Here is a 20,905-nt window from a genome sequence, read left to right as displayed (position 1 = left end):
AAACCAAAACTTTATGAGTTTATTAAATCTCTTTTAATTATAAACTTTAATTAATTAATAAAACCATAAGGGTGTGATTTGAACTTTTCAAATTACTAGGGTTTTAGAATTTAAAATTTCAAATTAAGACTTTTAATTAATTTTAAAATCCAAAACTTGAGGGCATGTTTTGAAACTTTTCAAAACATTAGGGTTTAACTTATTTAAATTTCAAAAACAAAACTTTTAAGTTCAAATTTAAACTATAAAACCTAAAGGGAGTAATTTGAAACTATTTCAAACTTTATCAAGAACATACTAGATCAAAAATTCAAATAAGGCAATTAACAACTAATTGGTGGTTATCTAATTTTGACCTAGTCCAATTTCTTGCAAGATAATTCACCAAATAATTCAAATAATTCAAATAATTAAATATAATCATATAAGGAAATAATTATTTAATTAATATGAATTTATCTTTTATTTTGGCAAGGATAATCACACAATATTATAAAAATATGATTTTTATCAATAAAAAACGTTTTGGTAACTATCCCACAGCCAACGAAGCACAAAATCCTGAAATTACCTCTTTCTGGCCAGCTGACTCGTCGAGTCAAGCATGCTCATCGAGTTCACTATGGACTCGGCGAGTTCAGCCATGGACTCGGCGAGTCCAGCCCCCAGAAACCCTAATTTTCGATTTTTAAGCAAGAATAATCCATTATAGCATCAAATACATCAAACAAACAGCCTTGGCTCTGATACCACTGATGGATATTAGGCAATACATCATTCCTATGGTGTACATGCAAACCCTAATAACTTTTGGATATAATTTGTCTAATGAATATGCAATTGAATATCCAAAGCTATAAGCCCTAGATATAGTATACAATTAATCATATTAACACAAAATAGGGTTTAGATCTAACCTTTGATTGTTATATAGCAATAACAATCTAATCATTGGCTTCAAAAAGCTTAGTGCCTCAAGTGCCACACCTCTAATGGAGTCACAAACACCACTAAGCAATTGGATGAAGAAGAGAAGAGAGGGGAGGCACCAAAAACGGCTGGAAACCCTAATCCAAGTGTTAGCCACGTTTTTGGTTCCTAAGGGCTCCTTATATACTTAGGCAATTAGGGTTATTTAACAAGGAAACCCTAATTTGACTGCTTAAGCCCGAAGCAGCCCATGGACTCCTTCTTTAGAAGCCTTGGATGACTTCTAATGGGTTTCCCCCATAGAATTCGTCCACTCCACCTTCTATGGAGTCCATAAGCCCATCTATGTAATTATCTTATAATTACACAATAAGTCCCTTAAGTTTAATTAATCTTTTTTAGCCACAAAATTAATTCTTAATTAATTCTTGACTAATATTAATTAAACATTATGATTTCTCCTTTAATATATCATTCTTATAATATATTAAAAAATCATAATTAAACCTTTCTCTCCTTAATTCATCCTACATATTGCTATGGTGAAGGCAACCCAAAAGGACCATGATCATAATCGGGTCAAGTACATACCAAAATAGCTATGGACTTAGACACTAATCCAACAACATCCCCTTTAAGTCTTAATATATAACTAGACGAGATTACAATATCTAAAATCAACATAATTCCCTGCGTATGTAATATTTTTACACCACATGGTATAACTAAACACTATGTCGACTTAAATTGAACTAATCATCCTTTAAATATCTTATTTCATTACTAGGCAAGAGTATAATGCTTATAATCAATTTCCAAAATGATGTGAAATAATTATGCACCAGTTTTAACCAACTAATTTAACTAATTATTACTCCTAAGGCAGTGTTTCTAATCGAAAATAGAATAGCACAAATAGTTGGGTATTGAACACATGGAACATAATTACTAGCTAGTTTTATCTACTAAATTACCTAAATTACTATTAAATTAAAAGGGGTCTTCTCTAGTTTTTCAAGACTAGAAACTTAATTAATCAAAGTAAAACTTCAAACGAAACTATTAGCAACTAATGAAACATAAAGCAAAACTAAAAGCAAGAAACACAAAAGATGATGTTCATCAAGATAAACGAGAGACTTTTGTTTAGACTCGATGTACTTGCTATTATGGTTGATTTAATGGAAGTGCAATTGATTAATGCTTCGTTGATTACTGATTCCTAAGATGACCATATTAATGTTCACTAACCTAATCCTTTAGCAAATAAGCTCATTCATATGGTGATCAAGCAGATAAACTAACAAATTTACTGGTGTTTGGTTCGAGTTATGTTAGACTTATAATGGGTTGATCTATTTGGTTAATTAAATCAACTCAATATATGATTGGTCCTCATATATTACCTCATACGTTTACTTACCTACTATTCTATATAACCCTAGGTTTTGGCCAAACCACTAGTCCTACAATTTTGCAAGTCACAAGATCATAAGATTCAAGTCAATCAAGTAAGATAGGTCATGCAAACTTAATTAAACTCAACAATAAACAGAAAAGTAGTTATCATAAATATAGAGAGATTCTTTAATAAGCTAACATAACAAATAACCAACTTAGCATAATCCAATCCATAAATCAACTCATAATAAGAAAGTAACCTAGTCTAAAAGAAAGTTAGGGTATTTAGCCCATAACTTCAGCAAAAAAACATGTAAAAATGAAATTCAACTTGTAATCCATGATCAAACATAAGAAGAATAAGTAAATATAAGAAGTTTTGCCCCAATCTCTCAAAATCAAGCTTCTAATCGATCTTCTACACCTCCAAGCTTCCAAACAGTGTTCTTGGCCTTCAAAAGTCGACTAAAGCTCAAGCAAAAGTCAGGTTTTCGGAGGAATGTTCCTTCTATATATATTTTTCCCGAAGTCGGGTCACCACGTCGTGGTAAGTCCACTACGACATGATATTTGGGTTTATCGCGTGTTCAACAAGTCTTCAAGATTTATCGGGAGATTTCAAAACGCCACGTCGTGGTAATGTGATTACATCGTGGTAAGGAGACTTTTCTTAATTTTAGCCTTGATCCAAGTTCCTAGCTTCTAACTTCTTTCGTTTTCATTTCCGAGCATGTCTTTTACTTCTACAACACAACATATAAATGATTAAGTATCTGATGTCCTATAATGAGCATAAAAATGGCTAAAAATATTAAGATATGATGTAATATGTGTGTGTGTGTATATATATATATATATATATATATATATATATATATATATATATATATGCACATATCACAAAATCATTTTCCTATTTATACCATACTATCATAATACGGTATGCAACTATTCTTTTATCCAACTTAACTCAATCTAAATAATCTTTATACATCTTATTTTAAACTTAGACAAGATTACAATCCTTGAAATCAACTTATAATACTAACTCTGTTTAGACACACGATTATAATTTAGTGTACATATTTAACACAAAGTATCAAATATTTTAATATACAATAATCTTTTCAGTAATAATACTTATTTTTAAGATTATCATGTAATAATATCATATAAACACATTAACACATATATAACTATATCTAGTTCACACCGTGAATATTATCAAATATACATTTAACAAATATTACATATAATAAACATTTAATTCACATCTAAAATTTCAATAGATATTTAATATTTTTTAATAATTACTTATATTAAATCGTATTCATGAAAGTAACTATGCACTCACCTAATTTAGGTGGAAGACTCGCACGAAAGTTAGCTCTGTGACTAACACTTAAGATGTCCCTTTAAAACAACCTGAATACAAATATTACTAAGCTTTTGTATTCGTTTATACTTATAAAGTTTAATTATTATAATGTTTTTATCAGATTTATCAATAATCTTAAAAGAATACTGATATATAGCTGATAAGGAATAACAGGTAAGATCGTATCGAATGTAGGATCCGTTTGGTATATAGAGATACACTTTTTGGAAAATCCACTTCAAACACCTCACATATCTAACGTAGACATCATTCCCATAAGTAGATTGATCAATATATTGACCGGTGTGGAATGAGATTTGGGGTCCTCACCATTGACTCGATCAACAAGTGTTTGGTATTTGTGACCGTATGAGACATAATATAGGTTTGATTATGGGATTTACAGTTTTTGAGAGAGATGGCTGTAAAAGATGAAGAGGGTGATTGTGCTTTAGCGTTTCTACTTTTTTTCATCATAAAATGAACATAAACTTAGTTTTCTTTTTCACCTATGTGACTTAGTTGTATTAGAACTACGATTAGACCCGTGCATGAGTGTTATACAACACCTCACTATACTTTCAGTCTATCACGTCAGCGTTAAATCATTTTTTTACCCCACAAAACTCGTGGGTTTAGTTACCACACCCATATTTTTTTTCTTTTTTTAATTAAATAAAATATAATTATATAAAATTAATAAATGGAAAGTACTTCATAAATTAAAAAAATACATACTAAATTAAAAACACAAAAAAACATAATCTAGAGTTGTAAGTGGTGCCTAATCTTCGTCGCTTGCCACTTCATGATAATCCTCGCCCAAATCTTCTTCAAACATGTCCGATTTGTCATCTGTATCGTCGAACAACTCGTCTTCAAAATATTCAACGTGAACTTTTGGCTTTATTTTCTTGTAAATAAACGCGTGTTTTTCGCATAACATCCCCAATAAATTCCACTTCTCGCAACGCCAATGTATCCGACGAAGTGGATGACAATGAAAACATTTTGGAATTATAAGTGTTTGGTGTTTGTATTGTGTTTTAAAATGAGAAGTGAGATTGTTTATTTATAATATAGGAAAAAAAACAATTTTTTTCTAATAGATCCGTTAAAAGCCGGTCAAGAGCAAGGTTCATTTTTTTGTGCCGTAGCCTTACCACAATCTCAACCACCAGTCAGTGTCGTGTTCTCCGTACCACTTGCGGTAACACATCACCACTGCAGGGTGCGATAGATGGGCACCGTGATCGGTGTTATAAGTGAAATATAACTTTTGAAGGAAAACATTCATATAGTAATAAGACAAAACTTTAAAAATAGTCCTTGTGGTTTTTGAAAATATCAAGTTTAGTCCCTAAGTTCAAAAAACCTCACAGATGGTCCCTGTGGTTTCAAAACTTTTAACATTTGGTCCTTCCGGCTAACTCCGTTACCATTTAGCCGTTAAGTCAGGGGCATTTTTGGCATTTCACTACACAGGGACCATTTATGAAGATTTGTCTTATTTCTTAAAAAAATAAAAAATATATATATAACTATTTAATATTAGAGGGTCCCTCTCTCTCTCTCTCCAGTAAACATTTCATGGTATCAGAAGCTTGATCTATACATAGATCTGGATTTGAAGATTGAAGCTTCAGTACACTTGAAGAACTAAAGTGATGCATGAAAATCAACTGTTATCTGGACGTGAATATAAATCTGAAGCGTCGATGCGTTTGAAGGTCTCAAGTGATGTCTGAATCAGAACTCAATCCCTAATAGAGGGAGACAGAGGAAGCATCAATTTCGGAATCCAAAAAAGACAAACACACACTAAATCATCTAAACCTTCATCCAAATCATATGTGCATCTTTCACCCAATCAATTGAAAAACAAAGATACATACACTAAATCAACATCTCCTGCTGGGTTTTTTCCCTAAATTCAAAAACATTTTTCAATCGAACCACCTGTCAACTAAACCATTGCCTCCGCTCGACCAGAGAATCAAATCCTTTGGAAATCAATCTTGATTTTTGTTTCGAAATCAAAGTTCAATGATTTGAAGTCATATGAGAAGAACCCAGTAAGGAATCAAAGGAATCAAGTTGATTAATCTCTTCGGAGGTTAGTTTGAATGAACTCACTGTTATGATGTTTCTTTGTTGTTGAATGTGTTTGAGGACAAGAACGAAGGAAATGACGGTGGTCGGACCCGTTGATGAACAGAACTAGGTCGGGGACTGGAATTTGGGTTTGATTGACAGAGAAATACAAACGAGGGGTGCTTCGGGGTGGCTTGATTTGAACTTGGATATCGTTTGATTTTCTGGCTAGAAGCTTAATGGCTTTGTGTTTCGCGACTGTAATTCCTTTCGCTGGAAGAGTGTTGTCATCGAGAGCTAAGCACTTGAAGATGAAATCAAAGAGGCGAGAAGTGTGTATGTTTGTTCATCATATCTGAATTGGGGAATAAGTGGATGGGGGTATAACAATGGAAAAAAGACACAGACTGTGGATTTCCTCAAAAAAATCACCATGACTCAACACTGTAGATGATGGACCAAAAGAGAGAGAGAGAGAGAGAGAGAGAGAGAGAGAGGGTGGGACCCTTTAATATTAAATAATTATAATAATTATTTTTTAAATAAGGCAAAAACTTCAAAAATGGTCCCTGTGTAGTGAAATGCCAAAAATGCCCCTGACTTAACGGCTAAATGGTAACGGAGTTAGCCGGAAGGACCAAATGTTAAAAGTTTTGAAACCACAGGGACCATCTGTGAGGTTTTTTGAACTTAGGGACTAAACTTGATATTTTTGGAAACCACAGAGACCATTTTTGAAGTTTTGTCTAGTAATAACTATCTGATATACTAAGGCTTCCTAATGTTCCAAGAGTTGACTAATGTTCTTCCACATACTATTAATTAGTCCACCTCCTTTGACATGTGGTTGGAGATTACTAAAATCCATGTCTTATAGATTAATGCAAACTAGTGTGTGAACCCGTGGTGAACCACGGGTCACGTTTAAGGTGGACGTTTGACAGTAGCATAGAGCACCAGTGGGTGTTGATGGCGATATTGAAATATTGAATTTGGACGAGAAATTGTGTGAAACATCAAACCAATAAGTGAAGAGACATATTTCAAAATATAGATGGTGTAATAGTGATAAAGTTCAATGTTTTTAGTTGTTGGTTTTGATACATGGCTATAGTTGAAGAAATATGTTAGCCATGAAAATCTTTAAAACGGGAAATAAGTTTGTTTAGTAGGTGCATTTGTTAAATGATTGAAAATCGAAGTAGGTCATAAAGGTATTGGTTTTACAATGTAGAATAGACTTGTATTTTATACGACATGAACACACGGCTATAATGATGAACATTAGACACTTTAAATACTACTAATTAAAAAGTAAAAGTTATTAGATATCATACTAATTCATAGATACAATAAATGATTACAACAATTGTTTGTATTTTTTTTGTTTTAATATGATAGTTTCTATTGAATATTTACAAATTATTGTTTGTTAACATAATATGAGAGTTTTATTGAATATGGATGAAAAGCAAAATATATAAAGAGAGTATAGGTTAACTATACGTACGGTGTGAAAAGATCACATAGTTTCAATATTGTTTGGCATGTGTTCCGTCCTCTGCTTTTCCATGGTTTTTGTATTTCTCTCGTTTGGGACGTGGTTTTGTTGGTGTATCTATGAAATGTAAGATGTTGTTACGTGTAAGATATGAATAAACTGTTTTAAGTTGTTTTTACCTCTTTGTTCCATCTGAATGCGTTTTCCGGTTTCACGTGATTTAGTAGGGGTGAGGGACTCCATAGTTGTTGAGGTTTGTTGTTCCATTGTTGCTGCAGGTGTTGGTTGTGTTTTTTTTGTTGATATGATTGTTGGTTGCGGAGTCTTTATGTCAGTGATAGTGGTGACTGTGAAACATATATTATTAGTGGATGATAGTTTTTTGCATTCCACATAGACATTCATTGTCAACCCTTTACAATGTTCGAGTGGTTCAGGCAAAGTTTTTCTATCTTGACTGGGAAAGCGGTCAATGAGTTCTTGTGCACTTGCATTTAACAAAGTACGAGTTGCTTCGTTAGACATGAAAACTGTTGTGGTATCTGTATTGTCTACGAGTACTGCTGAGATTTTATATATGTGGAAAAAGAAGTAATGTGTGTGTGTTTTTTATAGATACTTAAAGTTTACATGGGAGAGGGAGTACTTACAAAAGTTTTGGTTCATTTATGGGCCCATGGGAAACACAAAACCATCCATCACCTTTTTTGTGGGTTGATTTACCACATGTGGTACATGCTACGTGGTACCATACATCTTTAAATGTGATATCAGATAGTATGGACTTGAAAATGTATACTTTGTCCTTGAAGATGTGGTAGATGTATATTAGTGACTATTATGTTTGAAATAGTAGTATTTTACAAAAGAAAAGTACTTACCACTATTTGAGAGAAATCTGAGCTTTTTAAATGTTGTAATGTACTATTTATCACAACTGTTGTTGATTTTGATTGAAATTGGGTACCAAATCTGTATTTATGGAAACTTTGTTAGTGAATATATAGACTATAGTTTGGTTAACTATGGTTGAGATTTGGTAGAAGCAGTATAGCATACCTTGTAATGAGTTTGTCTGTTTCGGGTATTTTGGGATTGACGTACATGTGTGTTGCGCTGGTGCTTGTCAATGTTAATCTTCCTGTTTAGTTAAGATGGTATTTTAGTTTAGTGCGAAATGAGTAGTATAATAAGGGTCCGTTATTACTTACCATTGTACATAGTGGACTTGACATTGGTGAAAGCTAGTACAACCGTGTTAGAGTTTGATGTAAGGGCATTTCTATTAAATTTGTCTGGCGAATCTATGCATTCCTTTCATAAGAGTATGGTAGTCGCCTCCGCACTTGAACCGGTGTTGTCATCAATATTTATTAAAGGAAATAAAATATGTAATACGTTTTGGTATGAAGAGATATGTACTTACTTTTCATCAGTTAAAGTGATAACCATGAAAGGTTCCTTGTTTTTTTTTTTGGCGATCTTTCATGTCGATGAGTACGCCTATAAAATCTGAATGTAATTGTAAGTTAAATTTTAGTTAGAAATTTAGAACAGTAGAAAACTTTGCATAGAAGTGATGATGTTTGGGTTGATGTTATAAATGTACCTGGATGCTCCAAGTTTTTGTCTACTATAATTTGAAAGTGTGATCTTGGACTGAAGCGGAACCATGTTAGAGGAAGGGCACTGTGGTTTGGAATTTCCTCAATTGTTGATGCTTCACCAATATTCATTTGTACTGGGTGATTTAACACCTTTTGATATTTGTCTGGCTCAGTGCATGTATAGTCCTTAATACGATAACATCGAGAGACTATTAATGAAGTTTCTTTGCCTCCTTGATTTTCTTTTGTGCTAGTAGTTGAATTGTATCTCCCTGCTCAAATAAATGTGTTAGGGTGGTTTTATACATGAATACTTTGTAGAAGAGTGTGTGTGTGTGTGTGTGTCTATATATATATATATATATATATATATATATATATATATATATATATATATATATATCCTTACATGTGCATCAATCACGATAAACCATGTCTCGTGCTTTCTAAATTGCAATGTCCATTTTCGCAAGACACGAATTTCAAGTGAAATTCCTGGTGAACCAAATTGAAGGTTTGATATTCTATCCATTATTGAGGAGATTGCTCTGCAAACAAAAAAAAACATTGTTAATGTTTACATATTACACGGATTCCGTAGCATATATTTTAGGTATTAGATTATTATAATAAGTATAATTGCAAAATAGGTAGAAAAGATGTTAATGGGTGATAGAATTTTCTTAGTAATTAGATGAATTGAAAACATAAATGTGGTGTAATAACCTCTTGCATATTAATCCTTGATAACAAATCCTTGAAGACGACATTTCTAGTACAGTTGAATGGTAATGCTTCTTCTTGTTGTAGCAAAATCTTTATTGAATCTTGTGAGGTAGCTCTTGACAAAGCCACATATAGTTGTCCGTGTGTGAAAACAGAGTTTGTGAGGTATAAACCTACCTTTTTAAGAGATTGGCCTTGACTTTTTTTTATAGTCATTGCGTAACATACTTTCAGAGGAAATTGTTTTCTGATAAATATGAGAGGTAGGTCAGACGTATTATGTACAAATTTTATTCTTGGAATGTACACCCTTTTCCCAACAAATATTCCTGTTATTATGGAAGCTTCAATCACAGATGGTAATAATTGTGTGACAATCAAACGTGTTCCATTACAAAGACCTTCTCTTTGATTGATATTCCTTATTAGCATAACTAGGGTATTAACTTTCAAAATTAATGTATGTGAAGGAATACCAGAAAAGTGAAGGTTGTTTAGATAATCTTGGGGATATAAGGTATCTAATTCTAAGCTTTCATGGGTATGTGATTTAATAGAATCACAACTGTTGTATACCACCCCTTGACTATTAGTTTTTGATAGAATTAAAGCATTGACTTGGTCAACTGTTTCATTTTTCGGACAAATAATGGCTCTAACAGATAACTCTTTAGGTGATGGATTGGAAAATAGATTTTTTCCATATACAAAATGTATTAGTGATTCTAATCCTTTGTCTCCTGATTCGATAAGGAAACAATGAGGTATTTGTATAATGTTTGTGCTTTCTGGATCATTCTTGTCTGGTGTTCCGATATTTCCATTTCCAATATCGAGAAGCCATGAAGCAAATTGTGATATTCGATCAACATCCTTATTTGAATTGACCGTTTGGGATAAACACATATTATGATGCAATTTGAATACTGTAAAATGTGACCATAGATAGGAATTAGGTAGAGTCATGCTAATTATCTGTGATTTTCTACTTCTAGGTTGAACAAGAAGAGTTTGTCGAAAGTCACCTCCTAGGAGCATTGACATCCCATCAAAAAGATGGTTATCATTCTCAAGGACATATTTTAGTGATTTATCTAGAAACTCAAAGCAACGACGATCACTCATTGGAGCTTCATCCCATATGATCATAGAAGTCTTCTTTAGGAGTTCTGCTAGTTGTGTTTTTTTTTTAATATTATAGGAAGACTTGTCTGTAAAGTCAATTGGAATAACAAATCTAGAATGAGTAGTACAACCTGAAGGCAACAAAAGGGATGCAATACCTGAGGCGGCAACAACCAGTATAATCTTTCCCCTAGATCTAAAATATGAAAGTATAGTCTTCCATAAAAAAGTTTTTCCTGTACCACCAGCTCCATATATAAATAATAGAAGTTGCTTTTTGTTGTGTTGTGCATCCACAACTCTTTCATAAATTGTAAGTTGATCCAGATTTAATTGTGATACCATGGATTAATTTTGAGAATTCAAAAGATTTGTATCATAATTAGTCTCTTCAAGAAGAAGACAATTTCTGAGAAAGGAAAGTAGAGATGGAGATGGCATTAGCAATCCAAAGTCAGTAAGTGATTTGGAAGGTGTTGAAGCTAGTAGAGTTTCTTGAATTTCGAGAAGTATTTGTTGTTCTAGTGTATCAACACGTAGAATTACATTGGGATCTGTAGAATTGGAAGTGAATGTATGGGCTATGTCATCGCCCATTTTAGGTTTTGCGGCTTCCCATAACAAAAGAAGGTTTCCTACTTCACAATACAAAAGTAGATGACATAAGAGAGAACGAAGTTCAAATGAGGTTGCCCAAGATGATGCTTCTTTAAATGCTGTTAGCCACTCTTTATCGTTACCAGTTAACCCTAACGCTTCACATGCATCATGAAAATTTAAGTATGTGTTTTCACGAATGGTTCTAATGTCATAGAATGATTTACATCCTTTTTGATGGAAAAGTAAAATCCGTAGATAAAATAACTCCCCAGCAGTTGGATGTACATCTGCAAGTCTGCCAATGGTAGTATTTGTCGTGGTAGTCCTATGAATCCATCTTTTATCTTTGTTGTCCCAACTATATTTAGAAGGGTAATCATTGTATGTCAAGTCAATTCCTCGAACATCATGTTGATTATTGTGCAACCATTCTGTTAAAGTCGTAACACCAAAATTGGGGGTATCAATTAAAGAGCCTAATTGACTATTTTCTTAGAAAATAGTAGGTTGCATCCCCTCTAAATGGACGGCCAAGACTTGTACATGTGGATCTCGTTCATGAATGGGAAAATTGAGGATTCGCCATGCTGCTTCGCGTGGACATATATACCGACCATCAAGAAACGACTTGATTTCATTTACAATGACGGTTATGGTAGAGGAAGAAGCAGTAATATTTGCCTCTGATGTTTGAAGAGTGAAACGAACGCGATCAACCCCTTTTGAAATGTACTTAAATAAGTACTTAATCATCATATTCCATCCACAATATTCTACATTGATGTGAGCATCAAAGCGACTACACAAACGTTTATTGTACGGCACTACAAAGCCGTTATCAGTTATAACCCCACTTTGTAAGACATGATATGATCCAACACGTCTTTTATAATGCACGTAACCATTTTCATCAAAAGTTGTTAATGGGTTGAGAGGTTTAGGAAACCGTTTAACCCATTTATCATCTACCATACATGGGGCACCAATATTTAGTGAACCACAAGGACCATGTAGCATGCATGTAGTAACAGTCCTATATAGTGCTGGTTCAAGTGTAGGATCAGGAAGCTCAGCGGTAATGTATTTATCAATATCTGCACCTTCTTGAATTCTAAAGGGTGATGTAACCCATAATAATGTATGACAATGTGGTAAACCCTTTTTTTGGAATTCAATGGTGTAAAGATCTGTGAATAAAAATATTTTATAAGATGTTATATAAGACATAAAAGGAATAAAAGGCTAAAAATAAGAAGAATGAAATTAGAGAACAAATACTTACATGCACTAACATCTCCAAATTTTTTTTCCTCTTTAAGGAAGTTAATGAAAGCACGAACTTTGATTCTAAAGATGTGTGCAATGATATCTGGTCTGTTTTGAATATCTCGTTGACCAATAGCATCCATGTATCTTCTATACTCAGGCCATTTAACATTGCAAGTGAAAGTGATGAAATATTGTGGCTTACCATGAACCTTGCAAATGGCAATAGCGTCTTGATAGTGTTTATACATATACCTTGGTCCCTCAATGAAAGTTGCAGGTAGAAATACACGTTTTCCAATGACACGACTATGTGTATCACCTTTGGACAAAGCGTCGTAAACACCGCTGATGTACTCTATACGTAATTGTTGTTGATGTTGTTCAATAAAGTCAAGCCTAGATTGTTCAATGCAAGTATAGGCATCCACTAAATACTGGTGGAAAAGCTGGCGTGAACGTAAAATAAGAGAGTAAGTGTGTCGGTCATGAATTTGATAACTGTAATACATATTATTTGTCAAACTTCTGTTGGAGTTAATACGTAGATGCAAGGTAGGAGACCATCCTTCTTCACCGTATGGGAATAGTAATGGATATTGCAAAGGCATGTAAGTAGGATGAAGCTTACTGACACGATGAGGTGACCCAGATTTCGAATAGACAACAATGTCATAGACAGCCCCAGTAACATCATCACCACAAACAATACAACCTAAACTTCCAGGGGCCGGTGGCCCATATCTTCTGTCAGGTACAACATTAAATAAACGTTCACCATATGAATCTAAATTCATTGACCGAGCTATTTCTTTCGCTGTCTTAAATGTACGAACATACTCATTATGTGTATGTAACATATGACTTAAGGAATCTACAACATCTGCAGATAAAAGTACTTCCCCCTCACCATGAAACGAATGAAATCTATTAGCAACCTCATTTTCAGTATCACACATGTACAATTGGAGAAAACGGGGTTGATGAACATCTTGAGGATAAAAAGATCCTATCCAGTGGTATATCTGACCACTAACCTTAAACACATATGGTGCACGACCTTTGTTGATTGAGTCGTCTTCGTTTGCACCAAAAGACGCCATAGAGAACATGGAATTATATGCTCTTATGTTATGCATGAAGTGATCGTCTTCGTAGAATTGCATAAGCACATTAGGTGGACGAAGAGGGTAAGGAAGAACTACATTACCCGACTTACAACATTTTGTATATCGTGGATGATTGGCTCGGGATAAAAACAATACTCTCTCATGATACCAAAAAAAGCCCCACAATACTCACATATGCAGGTACAATTCCCACAGTCATAATAAAAAGGCAATGTTGGTATCTCTTCCAAAAGTGAACTCCTGCATGATCGACGTGAACGGCAGGGTACTATCGTATTGGAAGTAGAAGCCATATGTCGTCGTTTTGGAGCCATTTGAAGAAAGCATTTACTGAAATGGAAATCCAAAAGTTATCGACCTTTAACATAATTTGTATGAATTTAAATTGGAAAATTAGACTTTAAATAAGTATTTTTGAAACAAATTTTTTTGATTAGTAACTTTTTATTGGAGTAGTTTTAACACATTTGAGAAGAGATTAATAGGCATGTAGTATGATCTTAGAAATTATTAGTAGATTGAATGAAGTTGGAAGGATAGGATCAACAAAATTGCAATATATAGTACAGCTACTTTTTTTTATTGAGTAATGGTTATGAGTAATATAGAATGTAATGAGAAACTTACCTTTTACTATATTTTTTATTTACATAATTATTGTATGTTTATGAGCTAGATAGTTTTATAAGGTTTTGAAAACTTTGTGATAGAAAAGCTATTACGTAAATTTTGCTTCTAGCATTATTAAATACGGTTAAAGGCATTATTGTCGTTTGGTGAAAATGTAATATAATTTCTTTTTTCAAAATAAACTACTTGTAAACCCATTTTACCTACAATTCATAATTACTTTACATTGAATTTCATTTTAAAATGTTAATTATTTTTGTTTCGTCTTGTAATAGGTCATTTTTTTAGGATCAATAACAAATCAACAGAAGCTTTCTGATTAACAAAAGTCAGGTTTCTCACCAATGATGCAATAGTGAAAGATACATATAACCTTGGTGATACTTTAATGCTTGACAATTTGAACCCTTATAAACTTCCAATTGGTGTAAAACTATCAGGAGACATGAAAGATTGTCCCAAGGGCACAAGGGTTTATACCACTCATTCCCAAGGGGGTTTTATATAGTTTTACAGATTTGGTCGTTAAATAGTTCTTGGGTTTCCATGTCAATTTGTTACAAAATGGTCATGTGTCAGGAATCTATTTAATTCTGCTCATTTTCTATGTTTTTTTTATCATATAATTAGTTGTAAATTCTTAAATTTATATTTTTGTTTTAGTTTGAAATTATATTATTCCCTTTAGTTTGAACAATATATAAGTATAATTATGTTTTGGTATAGGAATTTTGAATCATTGCAAGTAATAGCAATTGGTTCCAGTTTTAGAAAAAACATGGTAAAAGTCCAAATCCATGGACTATTTTTGTAAATAAGTATTGAGAATTTGTGTTTCATTGGTATATTGACTCCACGTATACAGTATCTTGAAATTGGATACCAATTTTGTCATTTTTTTAATTAAAATGCCAATCTATTTAGTTTTTTTTATTAGTATAATGCTATCATAGGTTTAGTTTTGCTATAAGTTGTAAAGTTTTGAATTTTAATCTTTTTATTGTCAAAACTTATTTGTGTTGGAAATTGAAATTTATATTTTATTATATGGATTACAGATTTGCCGAGGCTTAATCCGGTGTCAAAGGAGAAGGGTGATCTGGTTGTTGCTGCATCATTTTTATTTTGAATTTTTAAGTTTTCATATTTGGTCTTGTTACGAGGGGGGAAATGAACTTGAAGGTTAAAACTTATAAAAACACTTTTGTGAAGCAAGTGGTATTTTGGTGCAGCTTTATCGGAAAGATGTCATCATGTTTTTTGTTTTGCTTTAAAACACTTTGGTTTGGTGATGAATGCTTAAAAGCTCTGTTTGAAAGTTAATATAATACAACTCAATCGTATAAGTATAAATAGTAACCTTTGTGCCTAAAATGTGCACTCTATATCTTTCCATATTACAACAACATAGTTTCATACCAATAACTAATGGTTTTTTTTTTTCTAAAAAGATGGCATAGTCATCAAAATTACATAAAATTTGAATTTTTTTTAAGGATTTCAATTTAGTACAATAAGGGAGATTGATTTATGACATTGGACTGACCCTATATAAACGTACCGTTGGATAATTCCAAATCTGGGACAAAAAGAGTTCCAGGGGTATTTTAGGAATTTTTTTATTTGTCTTGTTGACAGGAGGCAGAGCTTTGGATGAAAAAATTACAATTAATATTTTCAAGGATTTGAAGAAATTTTGCATGGAAATAGAGAACCTAGAAAGTTTTTCTGTGATTTAGGTGAAAAAATAGTTCCAGGGGCATTTTTGGAGAAATTTAGATATATAAGGCTTATGTATCCTTCACAAAATGTAAGGCCCATACAATTAACAGGAGGGTTTCACACCAGGATCTAGTTTCTTTATGTTTAATACTTGAGATATTTTCGTTCTTTATGTGAGAATCATATGACATTTTCCTGTGGGTAACAATATTCTTCTAATGGTCACAAGAAAACTAAAATTCTGGACTCTGAAATTTGATCGACGAACATATACATTAGTATTGGAATTACCATTATGTTCATGTTAAAGTATTTTTGTTGCTACTACAAATCGACATGATAATAATAATTTGCCATGATTAAAAGTGGACAAAAAACTGAAAGAAGAGCAATATAGAAAATCAATATCGATTACAAACAATATATGACATACCGTAAATCCAATCAACAACAGAGAACACGAGCGATTGGTGGCGACAATTGAGTGCAGAGGTCATTGACGACAGACATTGAACAAATCGAAATCCTGTATCTTGGGCGGCAAATCGTCGATCCTCAAACCCAAAACGTTTGAGACATCGCTCAAAAAGACGTTAGGATTAGAAAGAAGCGTAATTGAATGAAAATCATAATAAAATCGAAACATACAACAACTTACCGAAATTTCTTACACCACAGGGTACAGGCGGTGGAGACGGTGTTGGAGAAGATGATGTAATTTAGTGGTGGCGGACGAAACGTGCCTGAAATACGTCAACGGATTCTTCGAGTTGTCGGCAATCTTATGAAATCAAAACGATGTAGGTGTTGCAGGAACGTCACGTTTGTTGGGAAAACAGGGACCAAATGTTTAATATTATCGAAATGATGTGGTTGAAATCTAAATAACATAAAAGATACTGTTCTTAAACACGATGCCTTTTAATATATAAGTATAATTAGAGTGACTTGTGATGAATTAGAAGACAAAAACAAGAATCTCGACTAAGGTTAAAAGAGTCATGTGATGGAGGTGCTACTTGAGATATTGATTAGGTGACACAAATGTCTCCATGTATTTCCCTATTGGTCTGATTAGAGCAATGCTAATGGAACACATGATGTCTTTAGTATGATTCTTGGTATCTAGTACGTAAAAATACTCTTCGGATCCAGAATACATGAGCCAATTTCCATTCCTCATATAGTGGTGTGGGTGGGTAGCACGAGACAAATGCTCTTTTAGGGAAGAAGTTTCTACTTTCGTCCAATCTCCATCTCCATCCATCCTCCACAACTCGATCTTATCAAAATGATTTATAGATTTGTTCATGGCCACACAGAAGTGAATGCAATCTCTTACCACCATGAAACCCATAATATCGGTCCTTTGATTTCCGAAATTGGGAGTTTCTATATCTCTTAGCTTTTCGGTTTGTGTGTCGAATGTCATAACTGCATATGTATTTGGATCAAAGGGTGTTTCATATTCCAACAACCTACGGAGGAAATAGAGTTTTTCATTCAACAAAACGCTTGGCACTAAATGATATGAAACTCGGTTGGAACCCCAGCCTGTTGACTCGACCTTTCTCCATGAGTCGGATTTTAAAGAGATATAGACATTGGGATTATGGCAGGTTACACAAACAAGCTTGTAGTCATCTTCAGAAGAGCTGTAATACAACCCAAATTGAACTCCATAGATTTGGTAACAAGCATCATGAGAACCGGCTTTAGACAACGTCTTATGAAAGAGTGCCATTGCTTGGAAACAGACATAAAACGGGATACAGACTTCGCCGGCAGCCTTGGTAGTATGTGGGAGAAAGGTATGTCGGGTGGCAGCGCAGTTGTCATGAGCTCGTGCTCCGCCGTACGTGCTTGTCTTCTTCAACCCACAACTGGCCTACAGTGTTGCGAAGAGGAATCTTATTTATTTCAGAGTTTGTTGTAAGTTATTTTAATTTGGATCTATTTTGTAACATTAGAATTTGATTTGGCTATTATTATTTGACCTAAAATCTAGGAAGCAGTTGAACTGCTGAAGACTTTCTTTTTTGTTTTAAGATTACACAAAAATGATTAATGTATCATCAACGTTTAAATACGTAATACGTATATAATATTCAAATTAAGTATTTTTATGATTTGTCTATTACTTTCGTAAAATTAGTCATATATAAAAGAAGCCTACTGATCATTCAAATTCAAAGGTACAATATGTTAATTATGCATTTATACAAGGATTTTTATATATTTTGTAACACTACAAGAGTGTTGAAAATTTTGGCCACCAGTGGTTCTAATAATCGCTAATAGTGGCTACCAAGTCGTCGCTAATGTTGACGTCAACGTTAATACACCTGTCGTCATTATTGCTCTTGTCGTCACTAATAATTTTTTTATTTGTCTTTTTCAAAAGCCCATCTTCCAAACGAAGAAAATCCCGACAAAATATTAAAAACTGCTTGGAAACATTAATTGCAAAAATACAAATGCAAACATTAAACATTTAATAGTTAGACATATAAACTTATCCGAACATTAACCACAAAATATATTATAATTCGATAAAAACATTAAATAGACCCTAAAACTAGCTGGACACGTCATCATTGTTCCTCTCGTTCTCTCCGGTATCATTTCTTAGCGGCAACGATCGAAATAATGCTTCAAGTGTCGAACTTCGCGTCGGATTGGCAAACATTGCTTTTAATTATCCAACTACAAAATAAATAACAATATACACTTATAAGTTAAATCACCAAGTTATCAAAATACAAACAAATTACAAATTATATATTGACAAACTACCAAACTAACAATTACTAAACTACAAATTACCAACATATCAAACTATAACAAAAATAACAATTACCAAAATGTAAGTAAATTACAAATTACTAACATATCAACCTATAACCAAATTAACTTGCAACATCCGATTTTGAGGTATGTTTTATTTTAATTTTAAGGTTTAATTTTTGGTAAGTCGCCACGACGTGGGAAGGATGGCCACGACGTGGCGAAACATTCTCCAGTCGCGGGTCTTTTGACTCGCCACGACGTGGCAAGGAAGGCCACAACGCGGTGCTGCTGACGTCTTAAACCCTAAATTTTTAGGTTTGCACCCTATTTAAAGAAATGAGGAGGCTATGGTTTGCTCACCCTCAGTCTCCACCATCCTCTTTTATCTAGAAAAAACCCTAACTCTTTTCCTCTATTGTTGAAGCTTTCTTGAGTGCTTCTTAGAGAGTTTGTAGAAGGAAACAAGGAGTAAGCCAAGGATCAAAAATCAATCCCCATCTACCTTCCTAGTTTGATGTTGGAACCTTGTAAGTGTTCAAGGCTCCTCCTTTTTGATGATAGGATGTTATATCTTGTTATACGTCCCATTTTCTTCTTAATATTGATAGTTGGAGTGGTAGGAATTCATAAAGGTTGTAACTTTAGGAATATATGGATCATATGGGGTAGTTCATGATCTAGATCTGAACCTTCGACGAATGTTTATCCATGCATAAGATTTTGGTCATAATGCCCTATTTTGACATAAGTTGAGTCCAAGACTTGTATTGGTCATGCAAGTCTAAAAAACATCAAATTTTGGGATGGTTTTAGTGTTATAAGCTCTTCTGGAGCAAATAGGTTTGTGAATTAAGGGGTTAAGTGCTTCTTGATTAATTCCTTGCCATTTTAGCCTTTTTAGATTTAAGAATTGAGATTTAGACCTCTTGGTGGGTCTTAAGGGTTAAAAGTGGAAACTTTATCCATTTGGACATTAGAAATGATAAGATCTGGACTTTGGAACCTTTGGAATTGGAGGATTTGACTTAACTCATTAAGACGTTGCAGATTTAGTTCCCAAGACGTGACGTAGGCTGCCACGACGTGGATACTAAGGAAAACATGACTGCTTTGTTGTTTGGTAGCCACGACATGGTCATGGATGGCCACGACGTGGCGAGTTAGCTTTGACCGCTGACTTTGACTTTTGACTTGCATTGACTTTTGGTCAAACCCCTAGTCTTGGAGGAAAAGCTAAGGGTATACTTTATATGACTATATAGGTGGTTTGTAGTATCTGTATTCACTGTAATAGGAGCAGGTGCAGTTGATCATCGTTTGTTAGGTAAGTCTATTTACTATACTTGTGGGTCAAAGGCACCAATGTCAGACCACTAGATTATGTTTGTAGGATGATAGTGGTCTTTGTGACACTTACTGATATGCCGGTATGTGCTTGTTGTCTTTACGACTCCTACTGATATGATTTTATACTTAGTAGTAGGGGTGAAATAGACCCAATATTGGTTGAAAGATACCGAAGGGGGTGAAATAGACCCAATATCAGTTGAAAGATACTGAAGGGGGTGAAATACACCCAATTTAAGTTCCTAGTTGTTACGTATGTTTGGTATGAGGTATTTTGGGGGAATTCACTAAACTTTGTGCTAACAGTTCGAGTTCGAAAGGGAAAGGCCCGACCTGATCGCACCGAATCAACAAACATTTTGCATTTTACGTCATTATTTGTACTTTGATAATTTTTTTTATACATTATCACTTTTGACGTGTCTTTGAAATGAATGAATTATGTTTCTGTTGGTTTAAAAATGGAATTTTTACTTAGTAACTTTTTGGACGTTACAAAACAATTACTAAAATATAACCAAACTAACAATTTTCAAGCTACAAATTACCAACATCTAAAGCTATAACCAACTAACAATTATGAAAAATGTTTTTTTTTTTTTTTTTTTTTTTTTTTTTTTTTTTTTTTTTTTTTTTTTTTTTTTAAGTTTATGTGTAT

The 20,905-nt window shown here is 33.4% G+C and overlaps 3 protein-coding genes and 1 long non-coding RNA gene across 4 annotated transcripts; all 4 read right to left on the bottom strand.

Moving 5' to 3' along the window:
• Positions 1-7,182: 7,182 nt before the first annotated feature.
• On the bottom strand, positions 7,183-8,103 carry LOC111913874 (uncharacterized). Its single transcript, XM_023909587.3, has 2 exons — positions 7,484-8,103; positions 7,183-7,421 (listed from the first exon to the last, which is right to left on the bottom strand). The coding sequence occupies exons 1-2, from the start codon at positions 7,827-7,829 to the stop codon at positions 7,336-7,338; spliced, it is 432 nt and encodes a 143-aa protein (XP_023765355.2). The 5' UTR covers positions 7,830-8,103; the 3' UTR covers positions 7,183-7,335.
• Positions 8,104-8,191: 88 nt separating this feature from the next.
• Positions 8,192-8,648, bottom strand: LOC128126266 (uncharacterized). The gene is made up of 3 exons (XR_008224051.1): positions 8,516-8,648; positions 8,364-8,445; positions 8,192-8,276 (listed from the first exon to the last, which is right to left on the bottom strand). It is a non-coding gene; the product is annotated as an uncharacterized LOC128126266 (long non-coding RNA).
• A 787-nt stretch (positions 8,649-9,435) lies between these two features.
• On the bottom strand, positions 9,436-11,107 carry LOC111913843 (uncharacterized). Its single transcript, XM_052771884.1, has 2 exons — positions 9,638-11,107; positions 9,436-9,459 (listed from the first exon to the last, which is right to left on the bottom strand). Exons 1-2 carry the CDS (start codon positions 11,105-11,107, stop codon positions 9,436-9,438), a joined length of 1,494 nt encoding a protein of 497 aa, XP_052627844.1.
• A 3-nt stretch (positions 11,108-11,110) lies between these two features.
• Positions 11,111-13,731, bottom strand: LOC111913842 (uncharacterized). The gene is made up of 3 exons (XM_023909552.1): positions 12,645-13,731; positions 11,977-12,549; positions 11,111-11,793 (listed from the first exon to the last, which is right to left on the bottom strand). The coding sequence occupies exons 1-3, from the start codon at positions 13,729-13,731 to the stop codon at positions 11,111-11,113; spliced, it is 2,343 nt and encodes a 780-aa protein (XP_023765320.1).
• Between the last annotated feature and the right edge of the window lie 7,174 nt (positions 13,732-20,905).

The sequence above is a fragment of the Lactuca sativa genome, chromosome 5 (assembly GCF_002870075.4).
Source record: "Lactuca sativa cultivar Salinas chromosome 5, Lsat_Salinas_v11, whole genome shotgun sequence".
NCBI classification, from domain to species: domain Eukaryota; kingdom Viridiplantae; phylum Streptophyta; class Magnoliopsida; order Asterales; family Asteraceae; genus Lactuca; species Lactuca sativa.
This window is presented reverse-complemented; position numbering and strand designations above follow the sequence as displayed.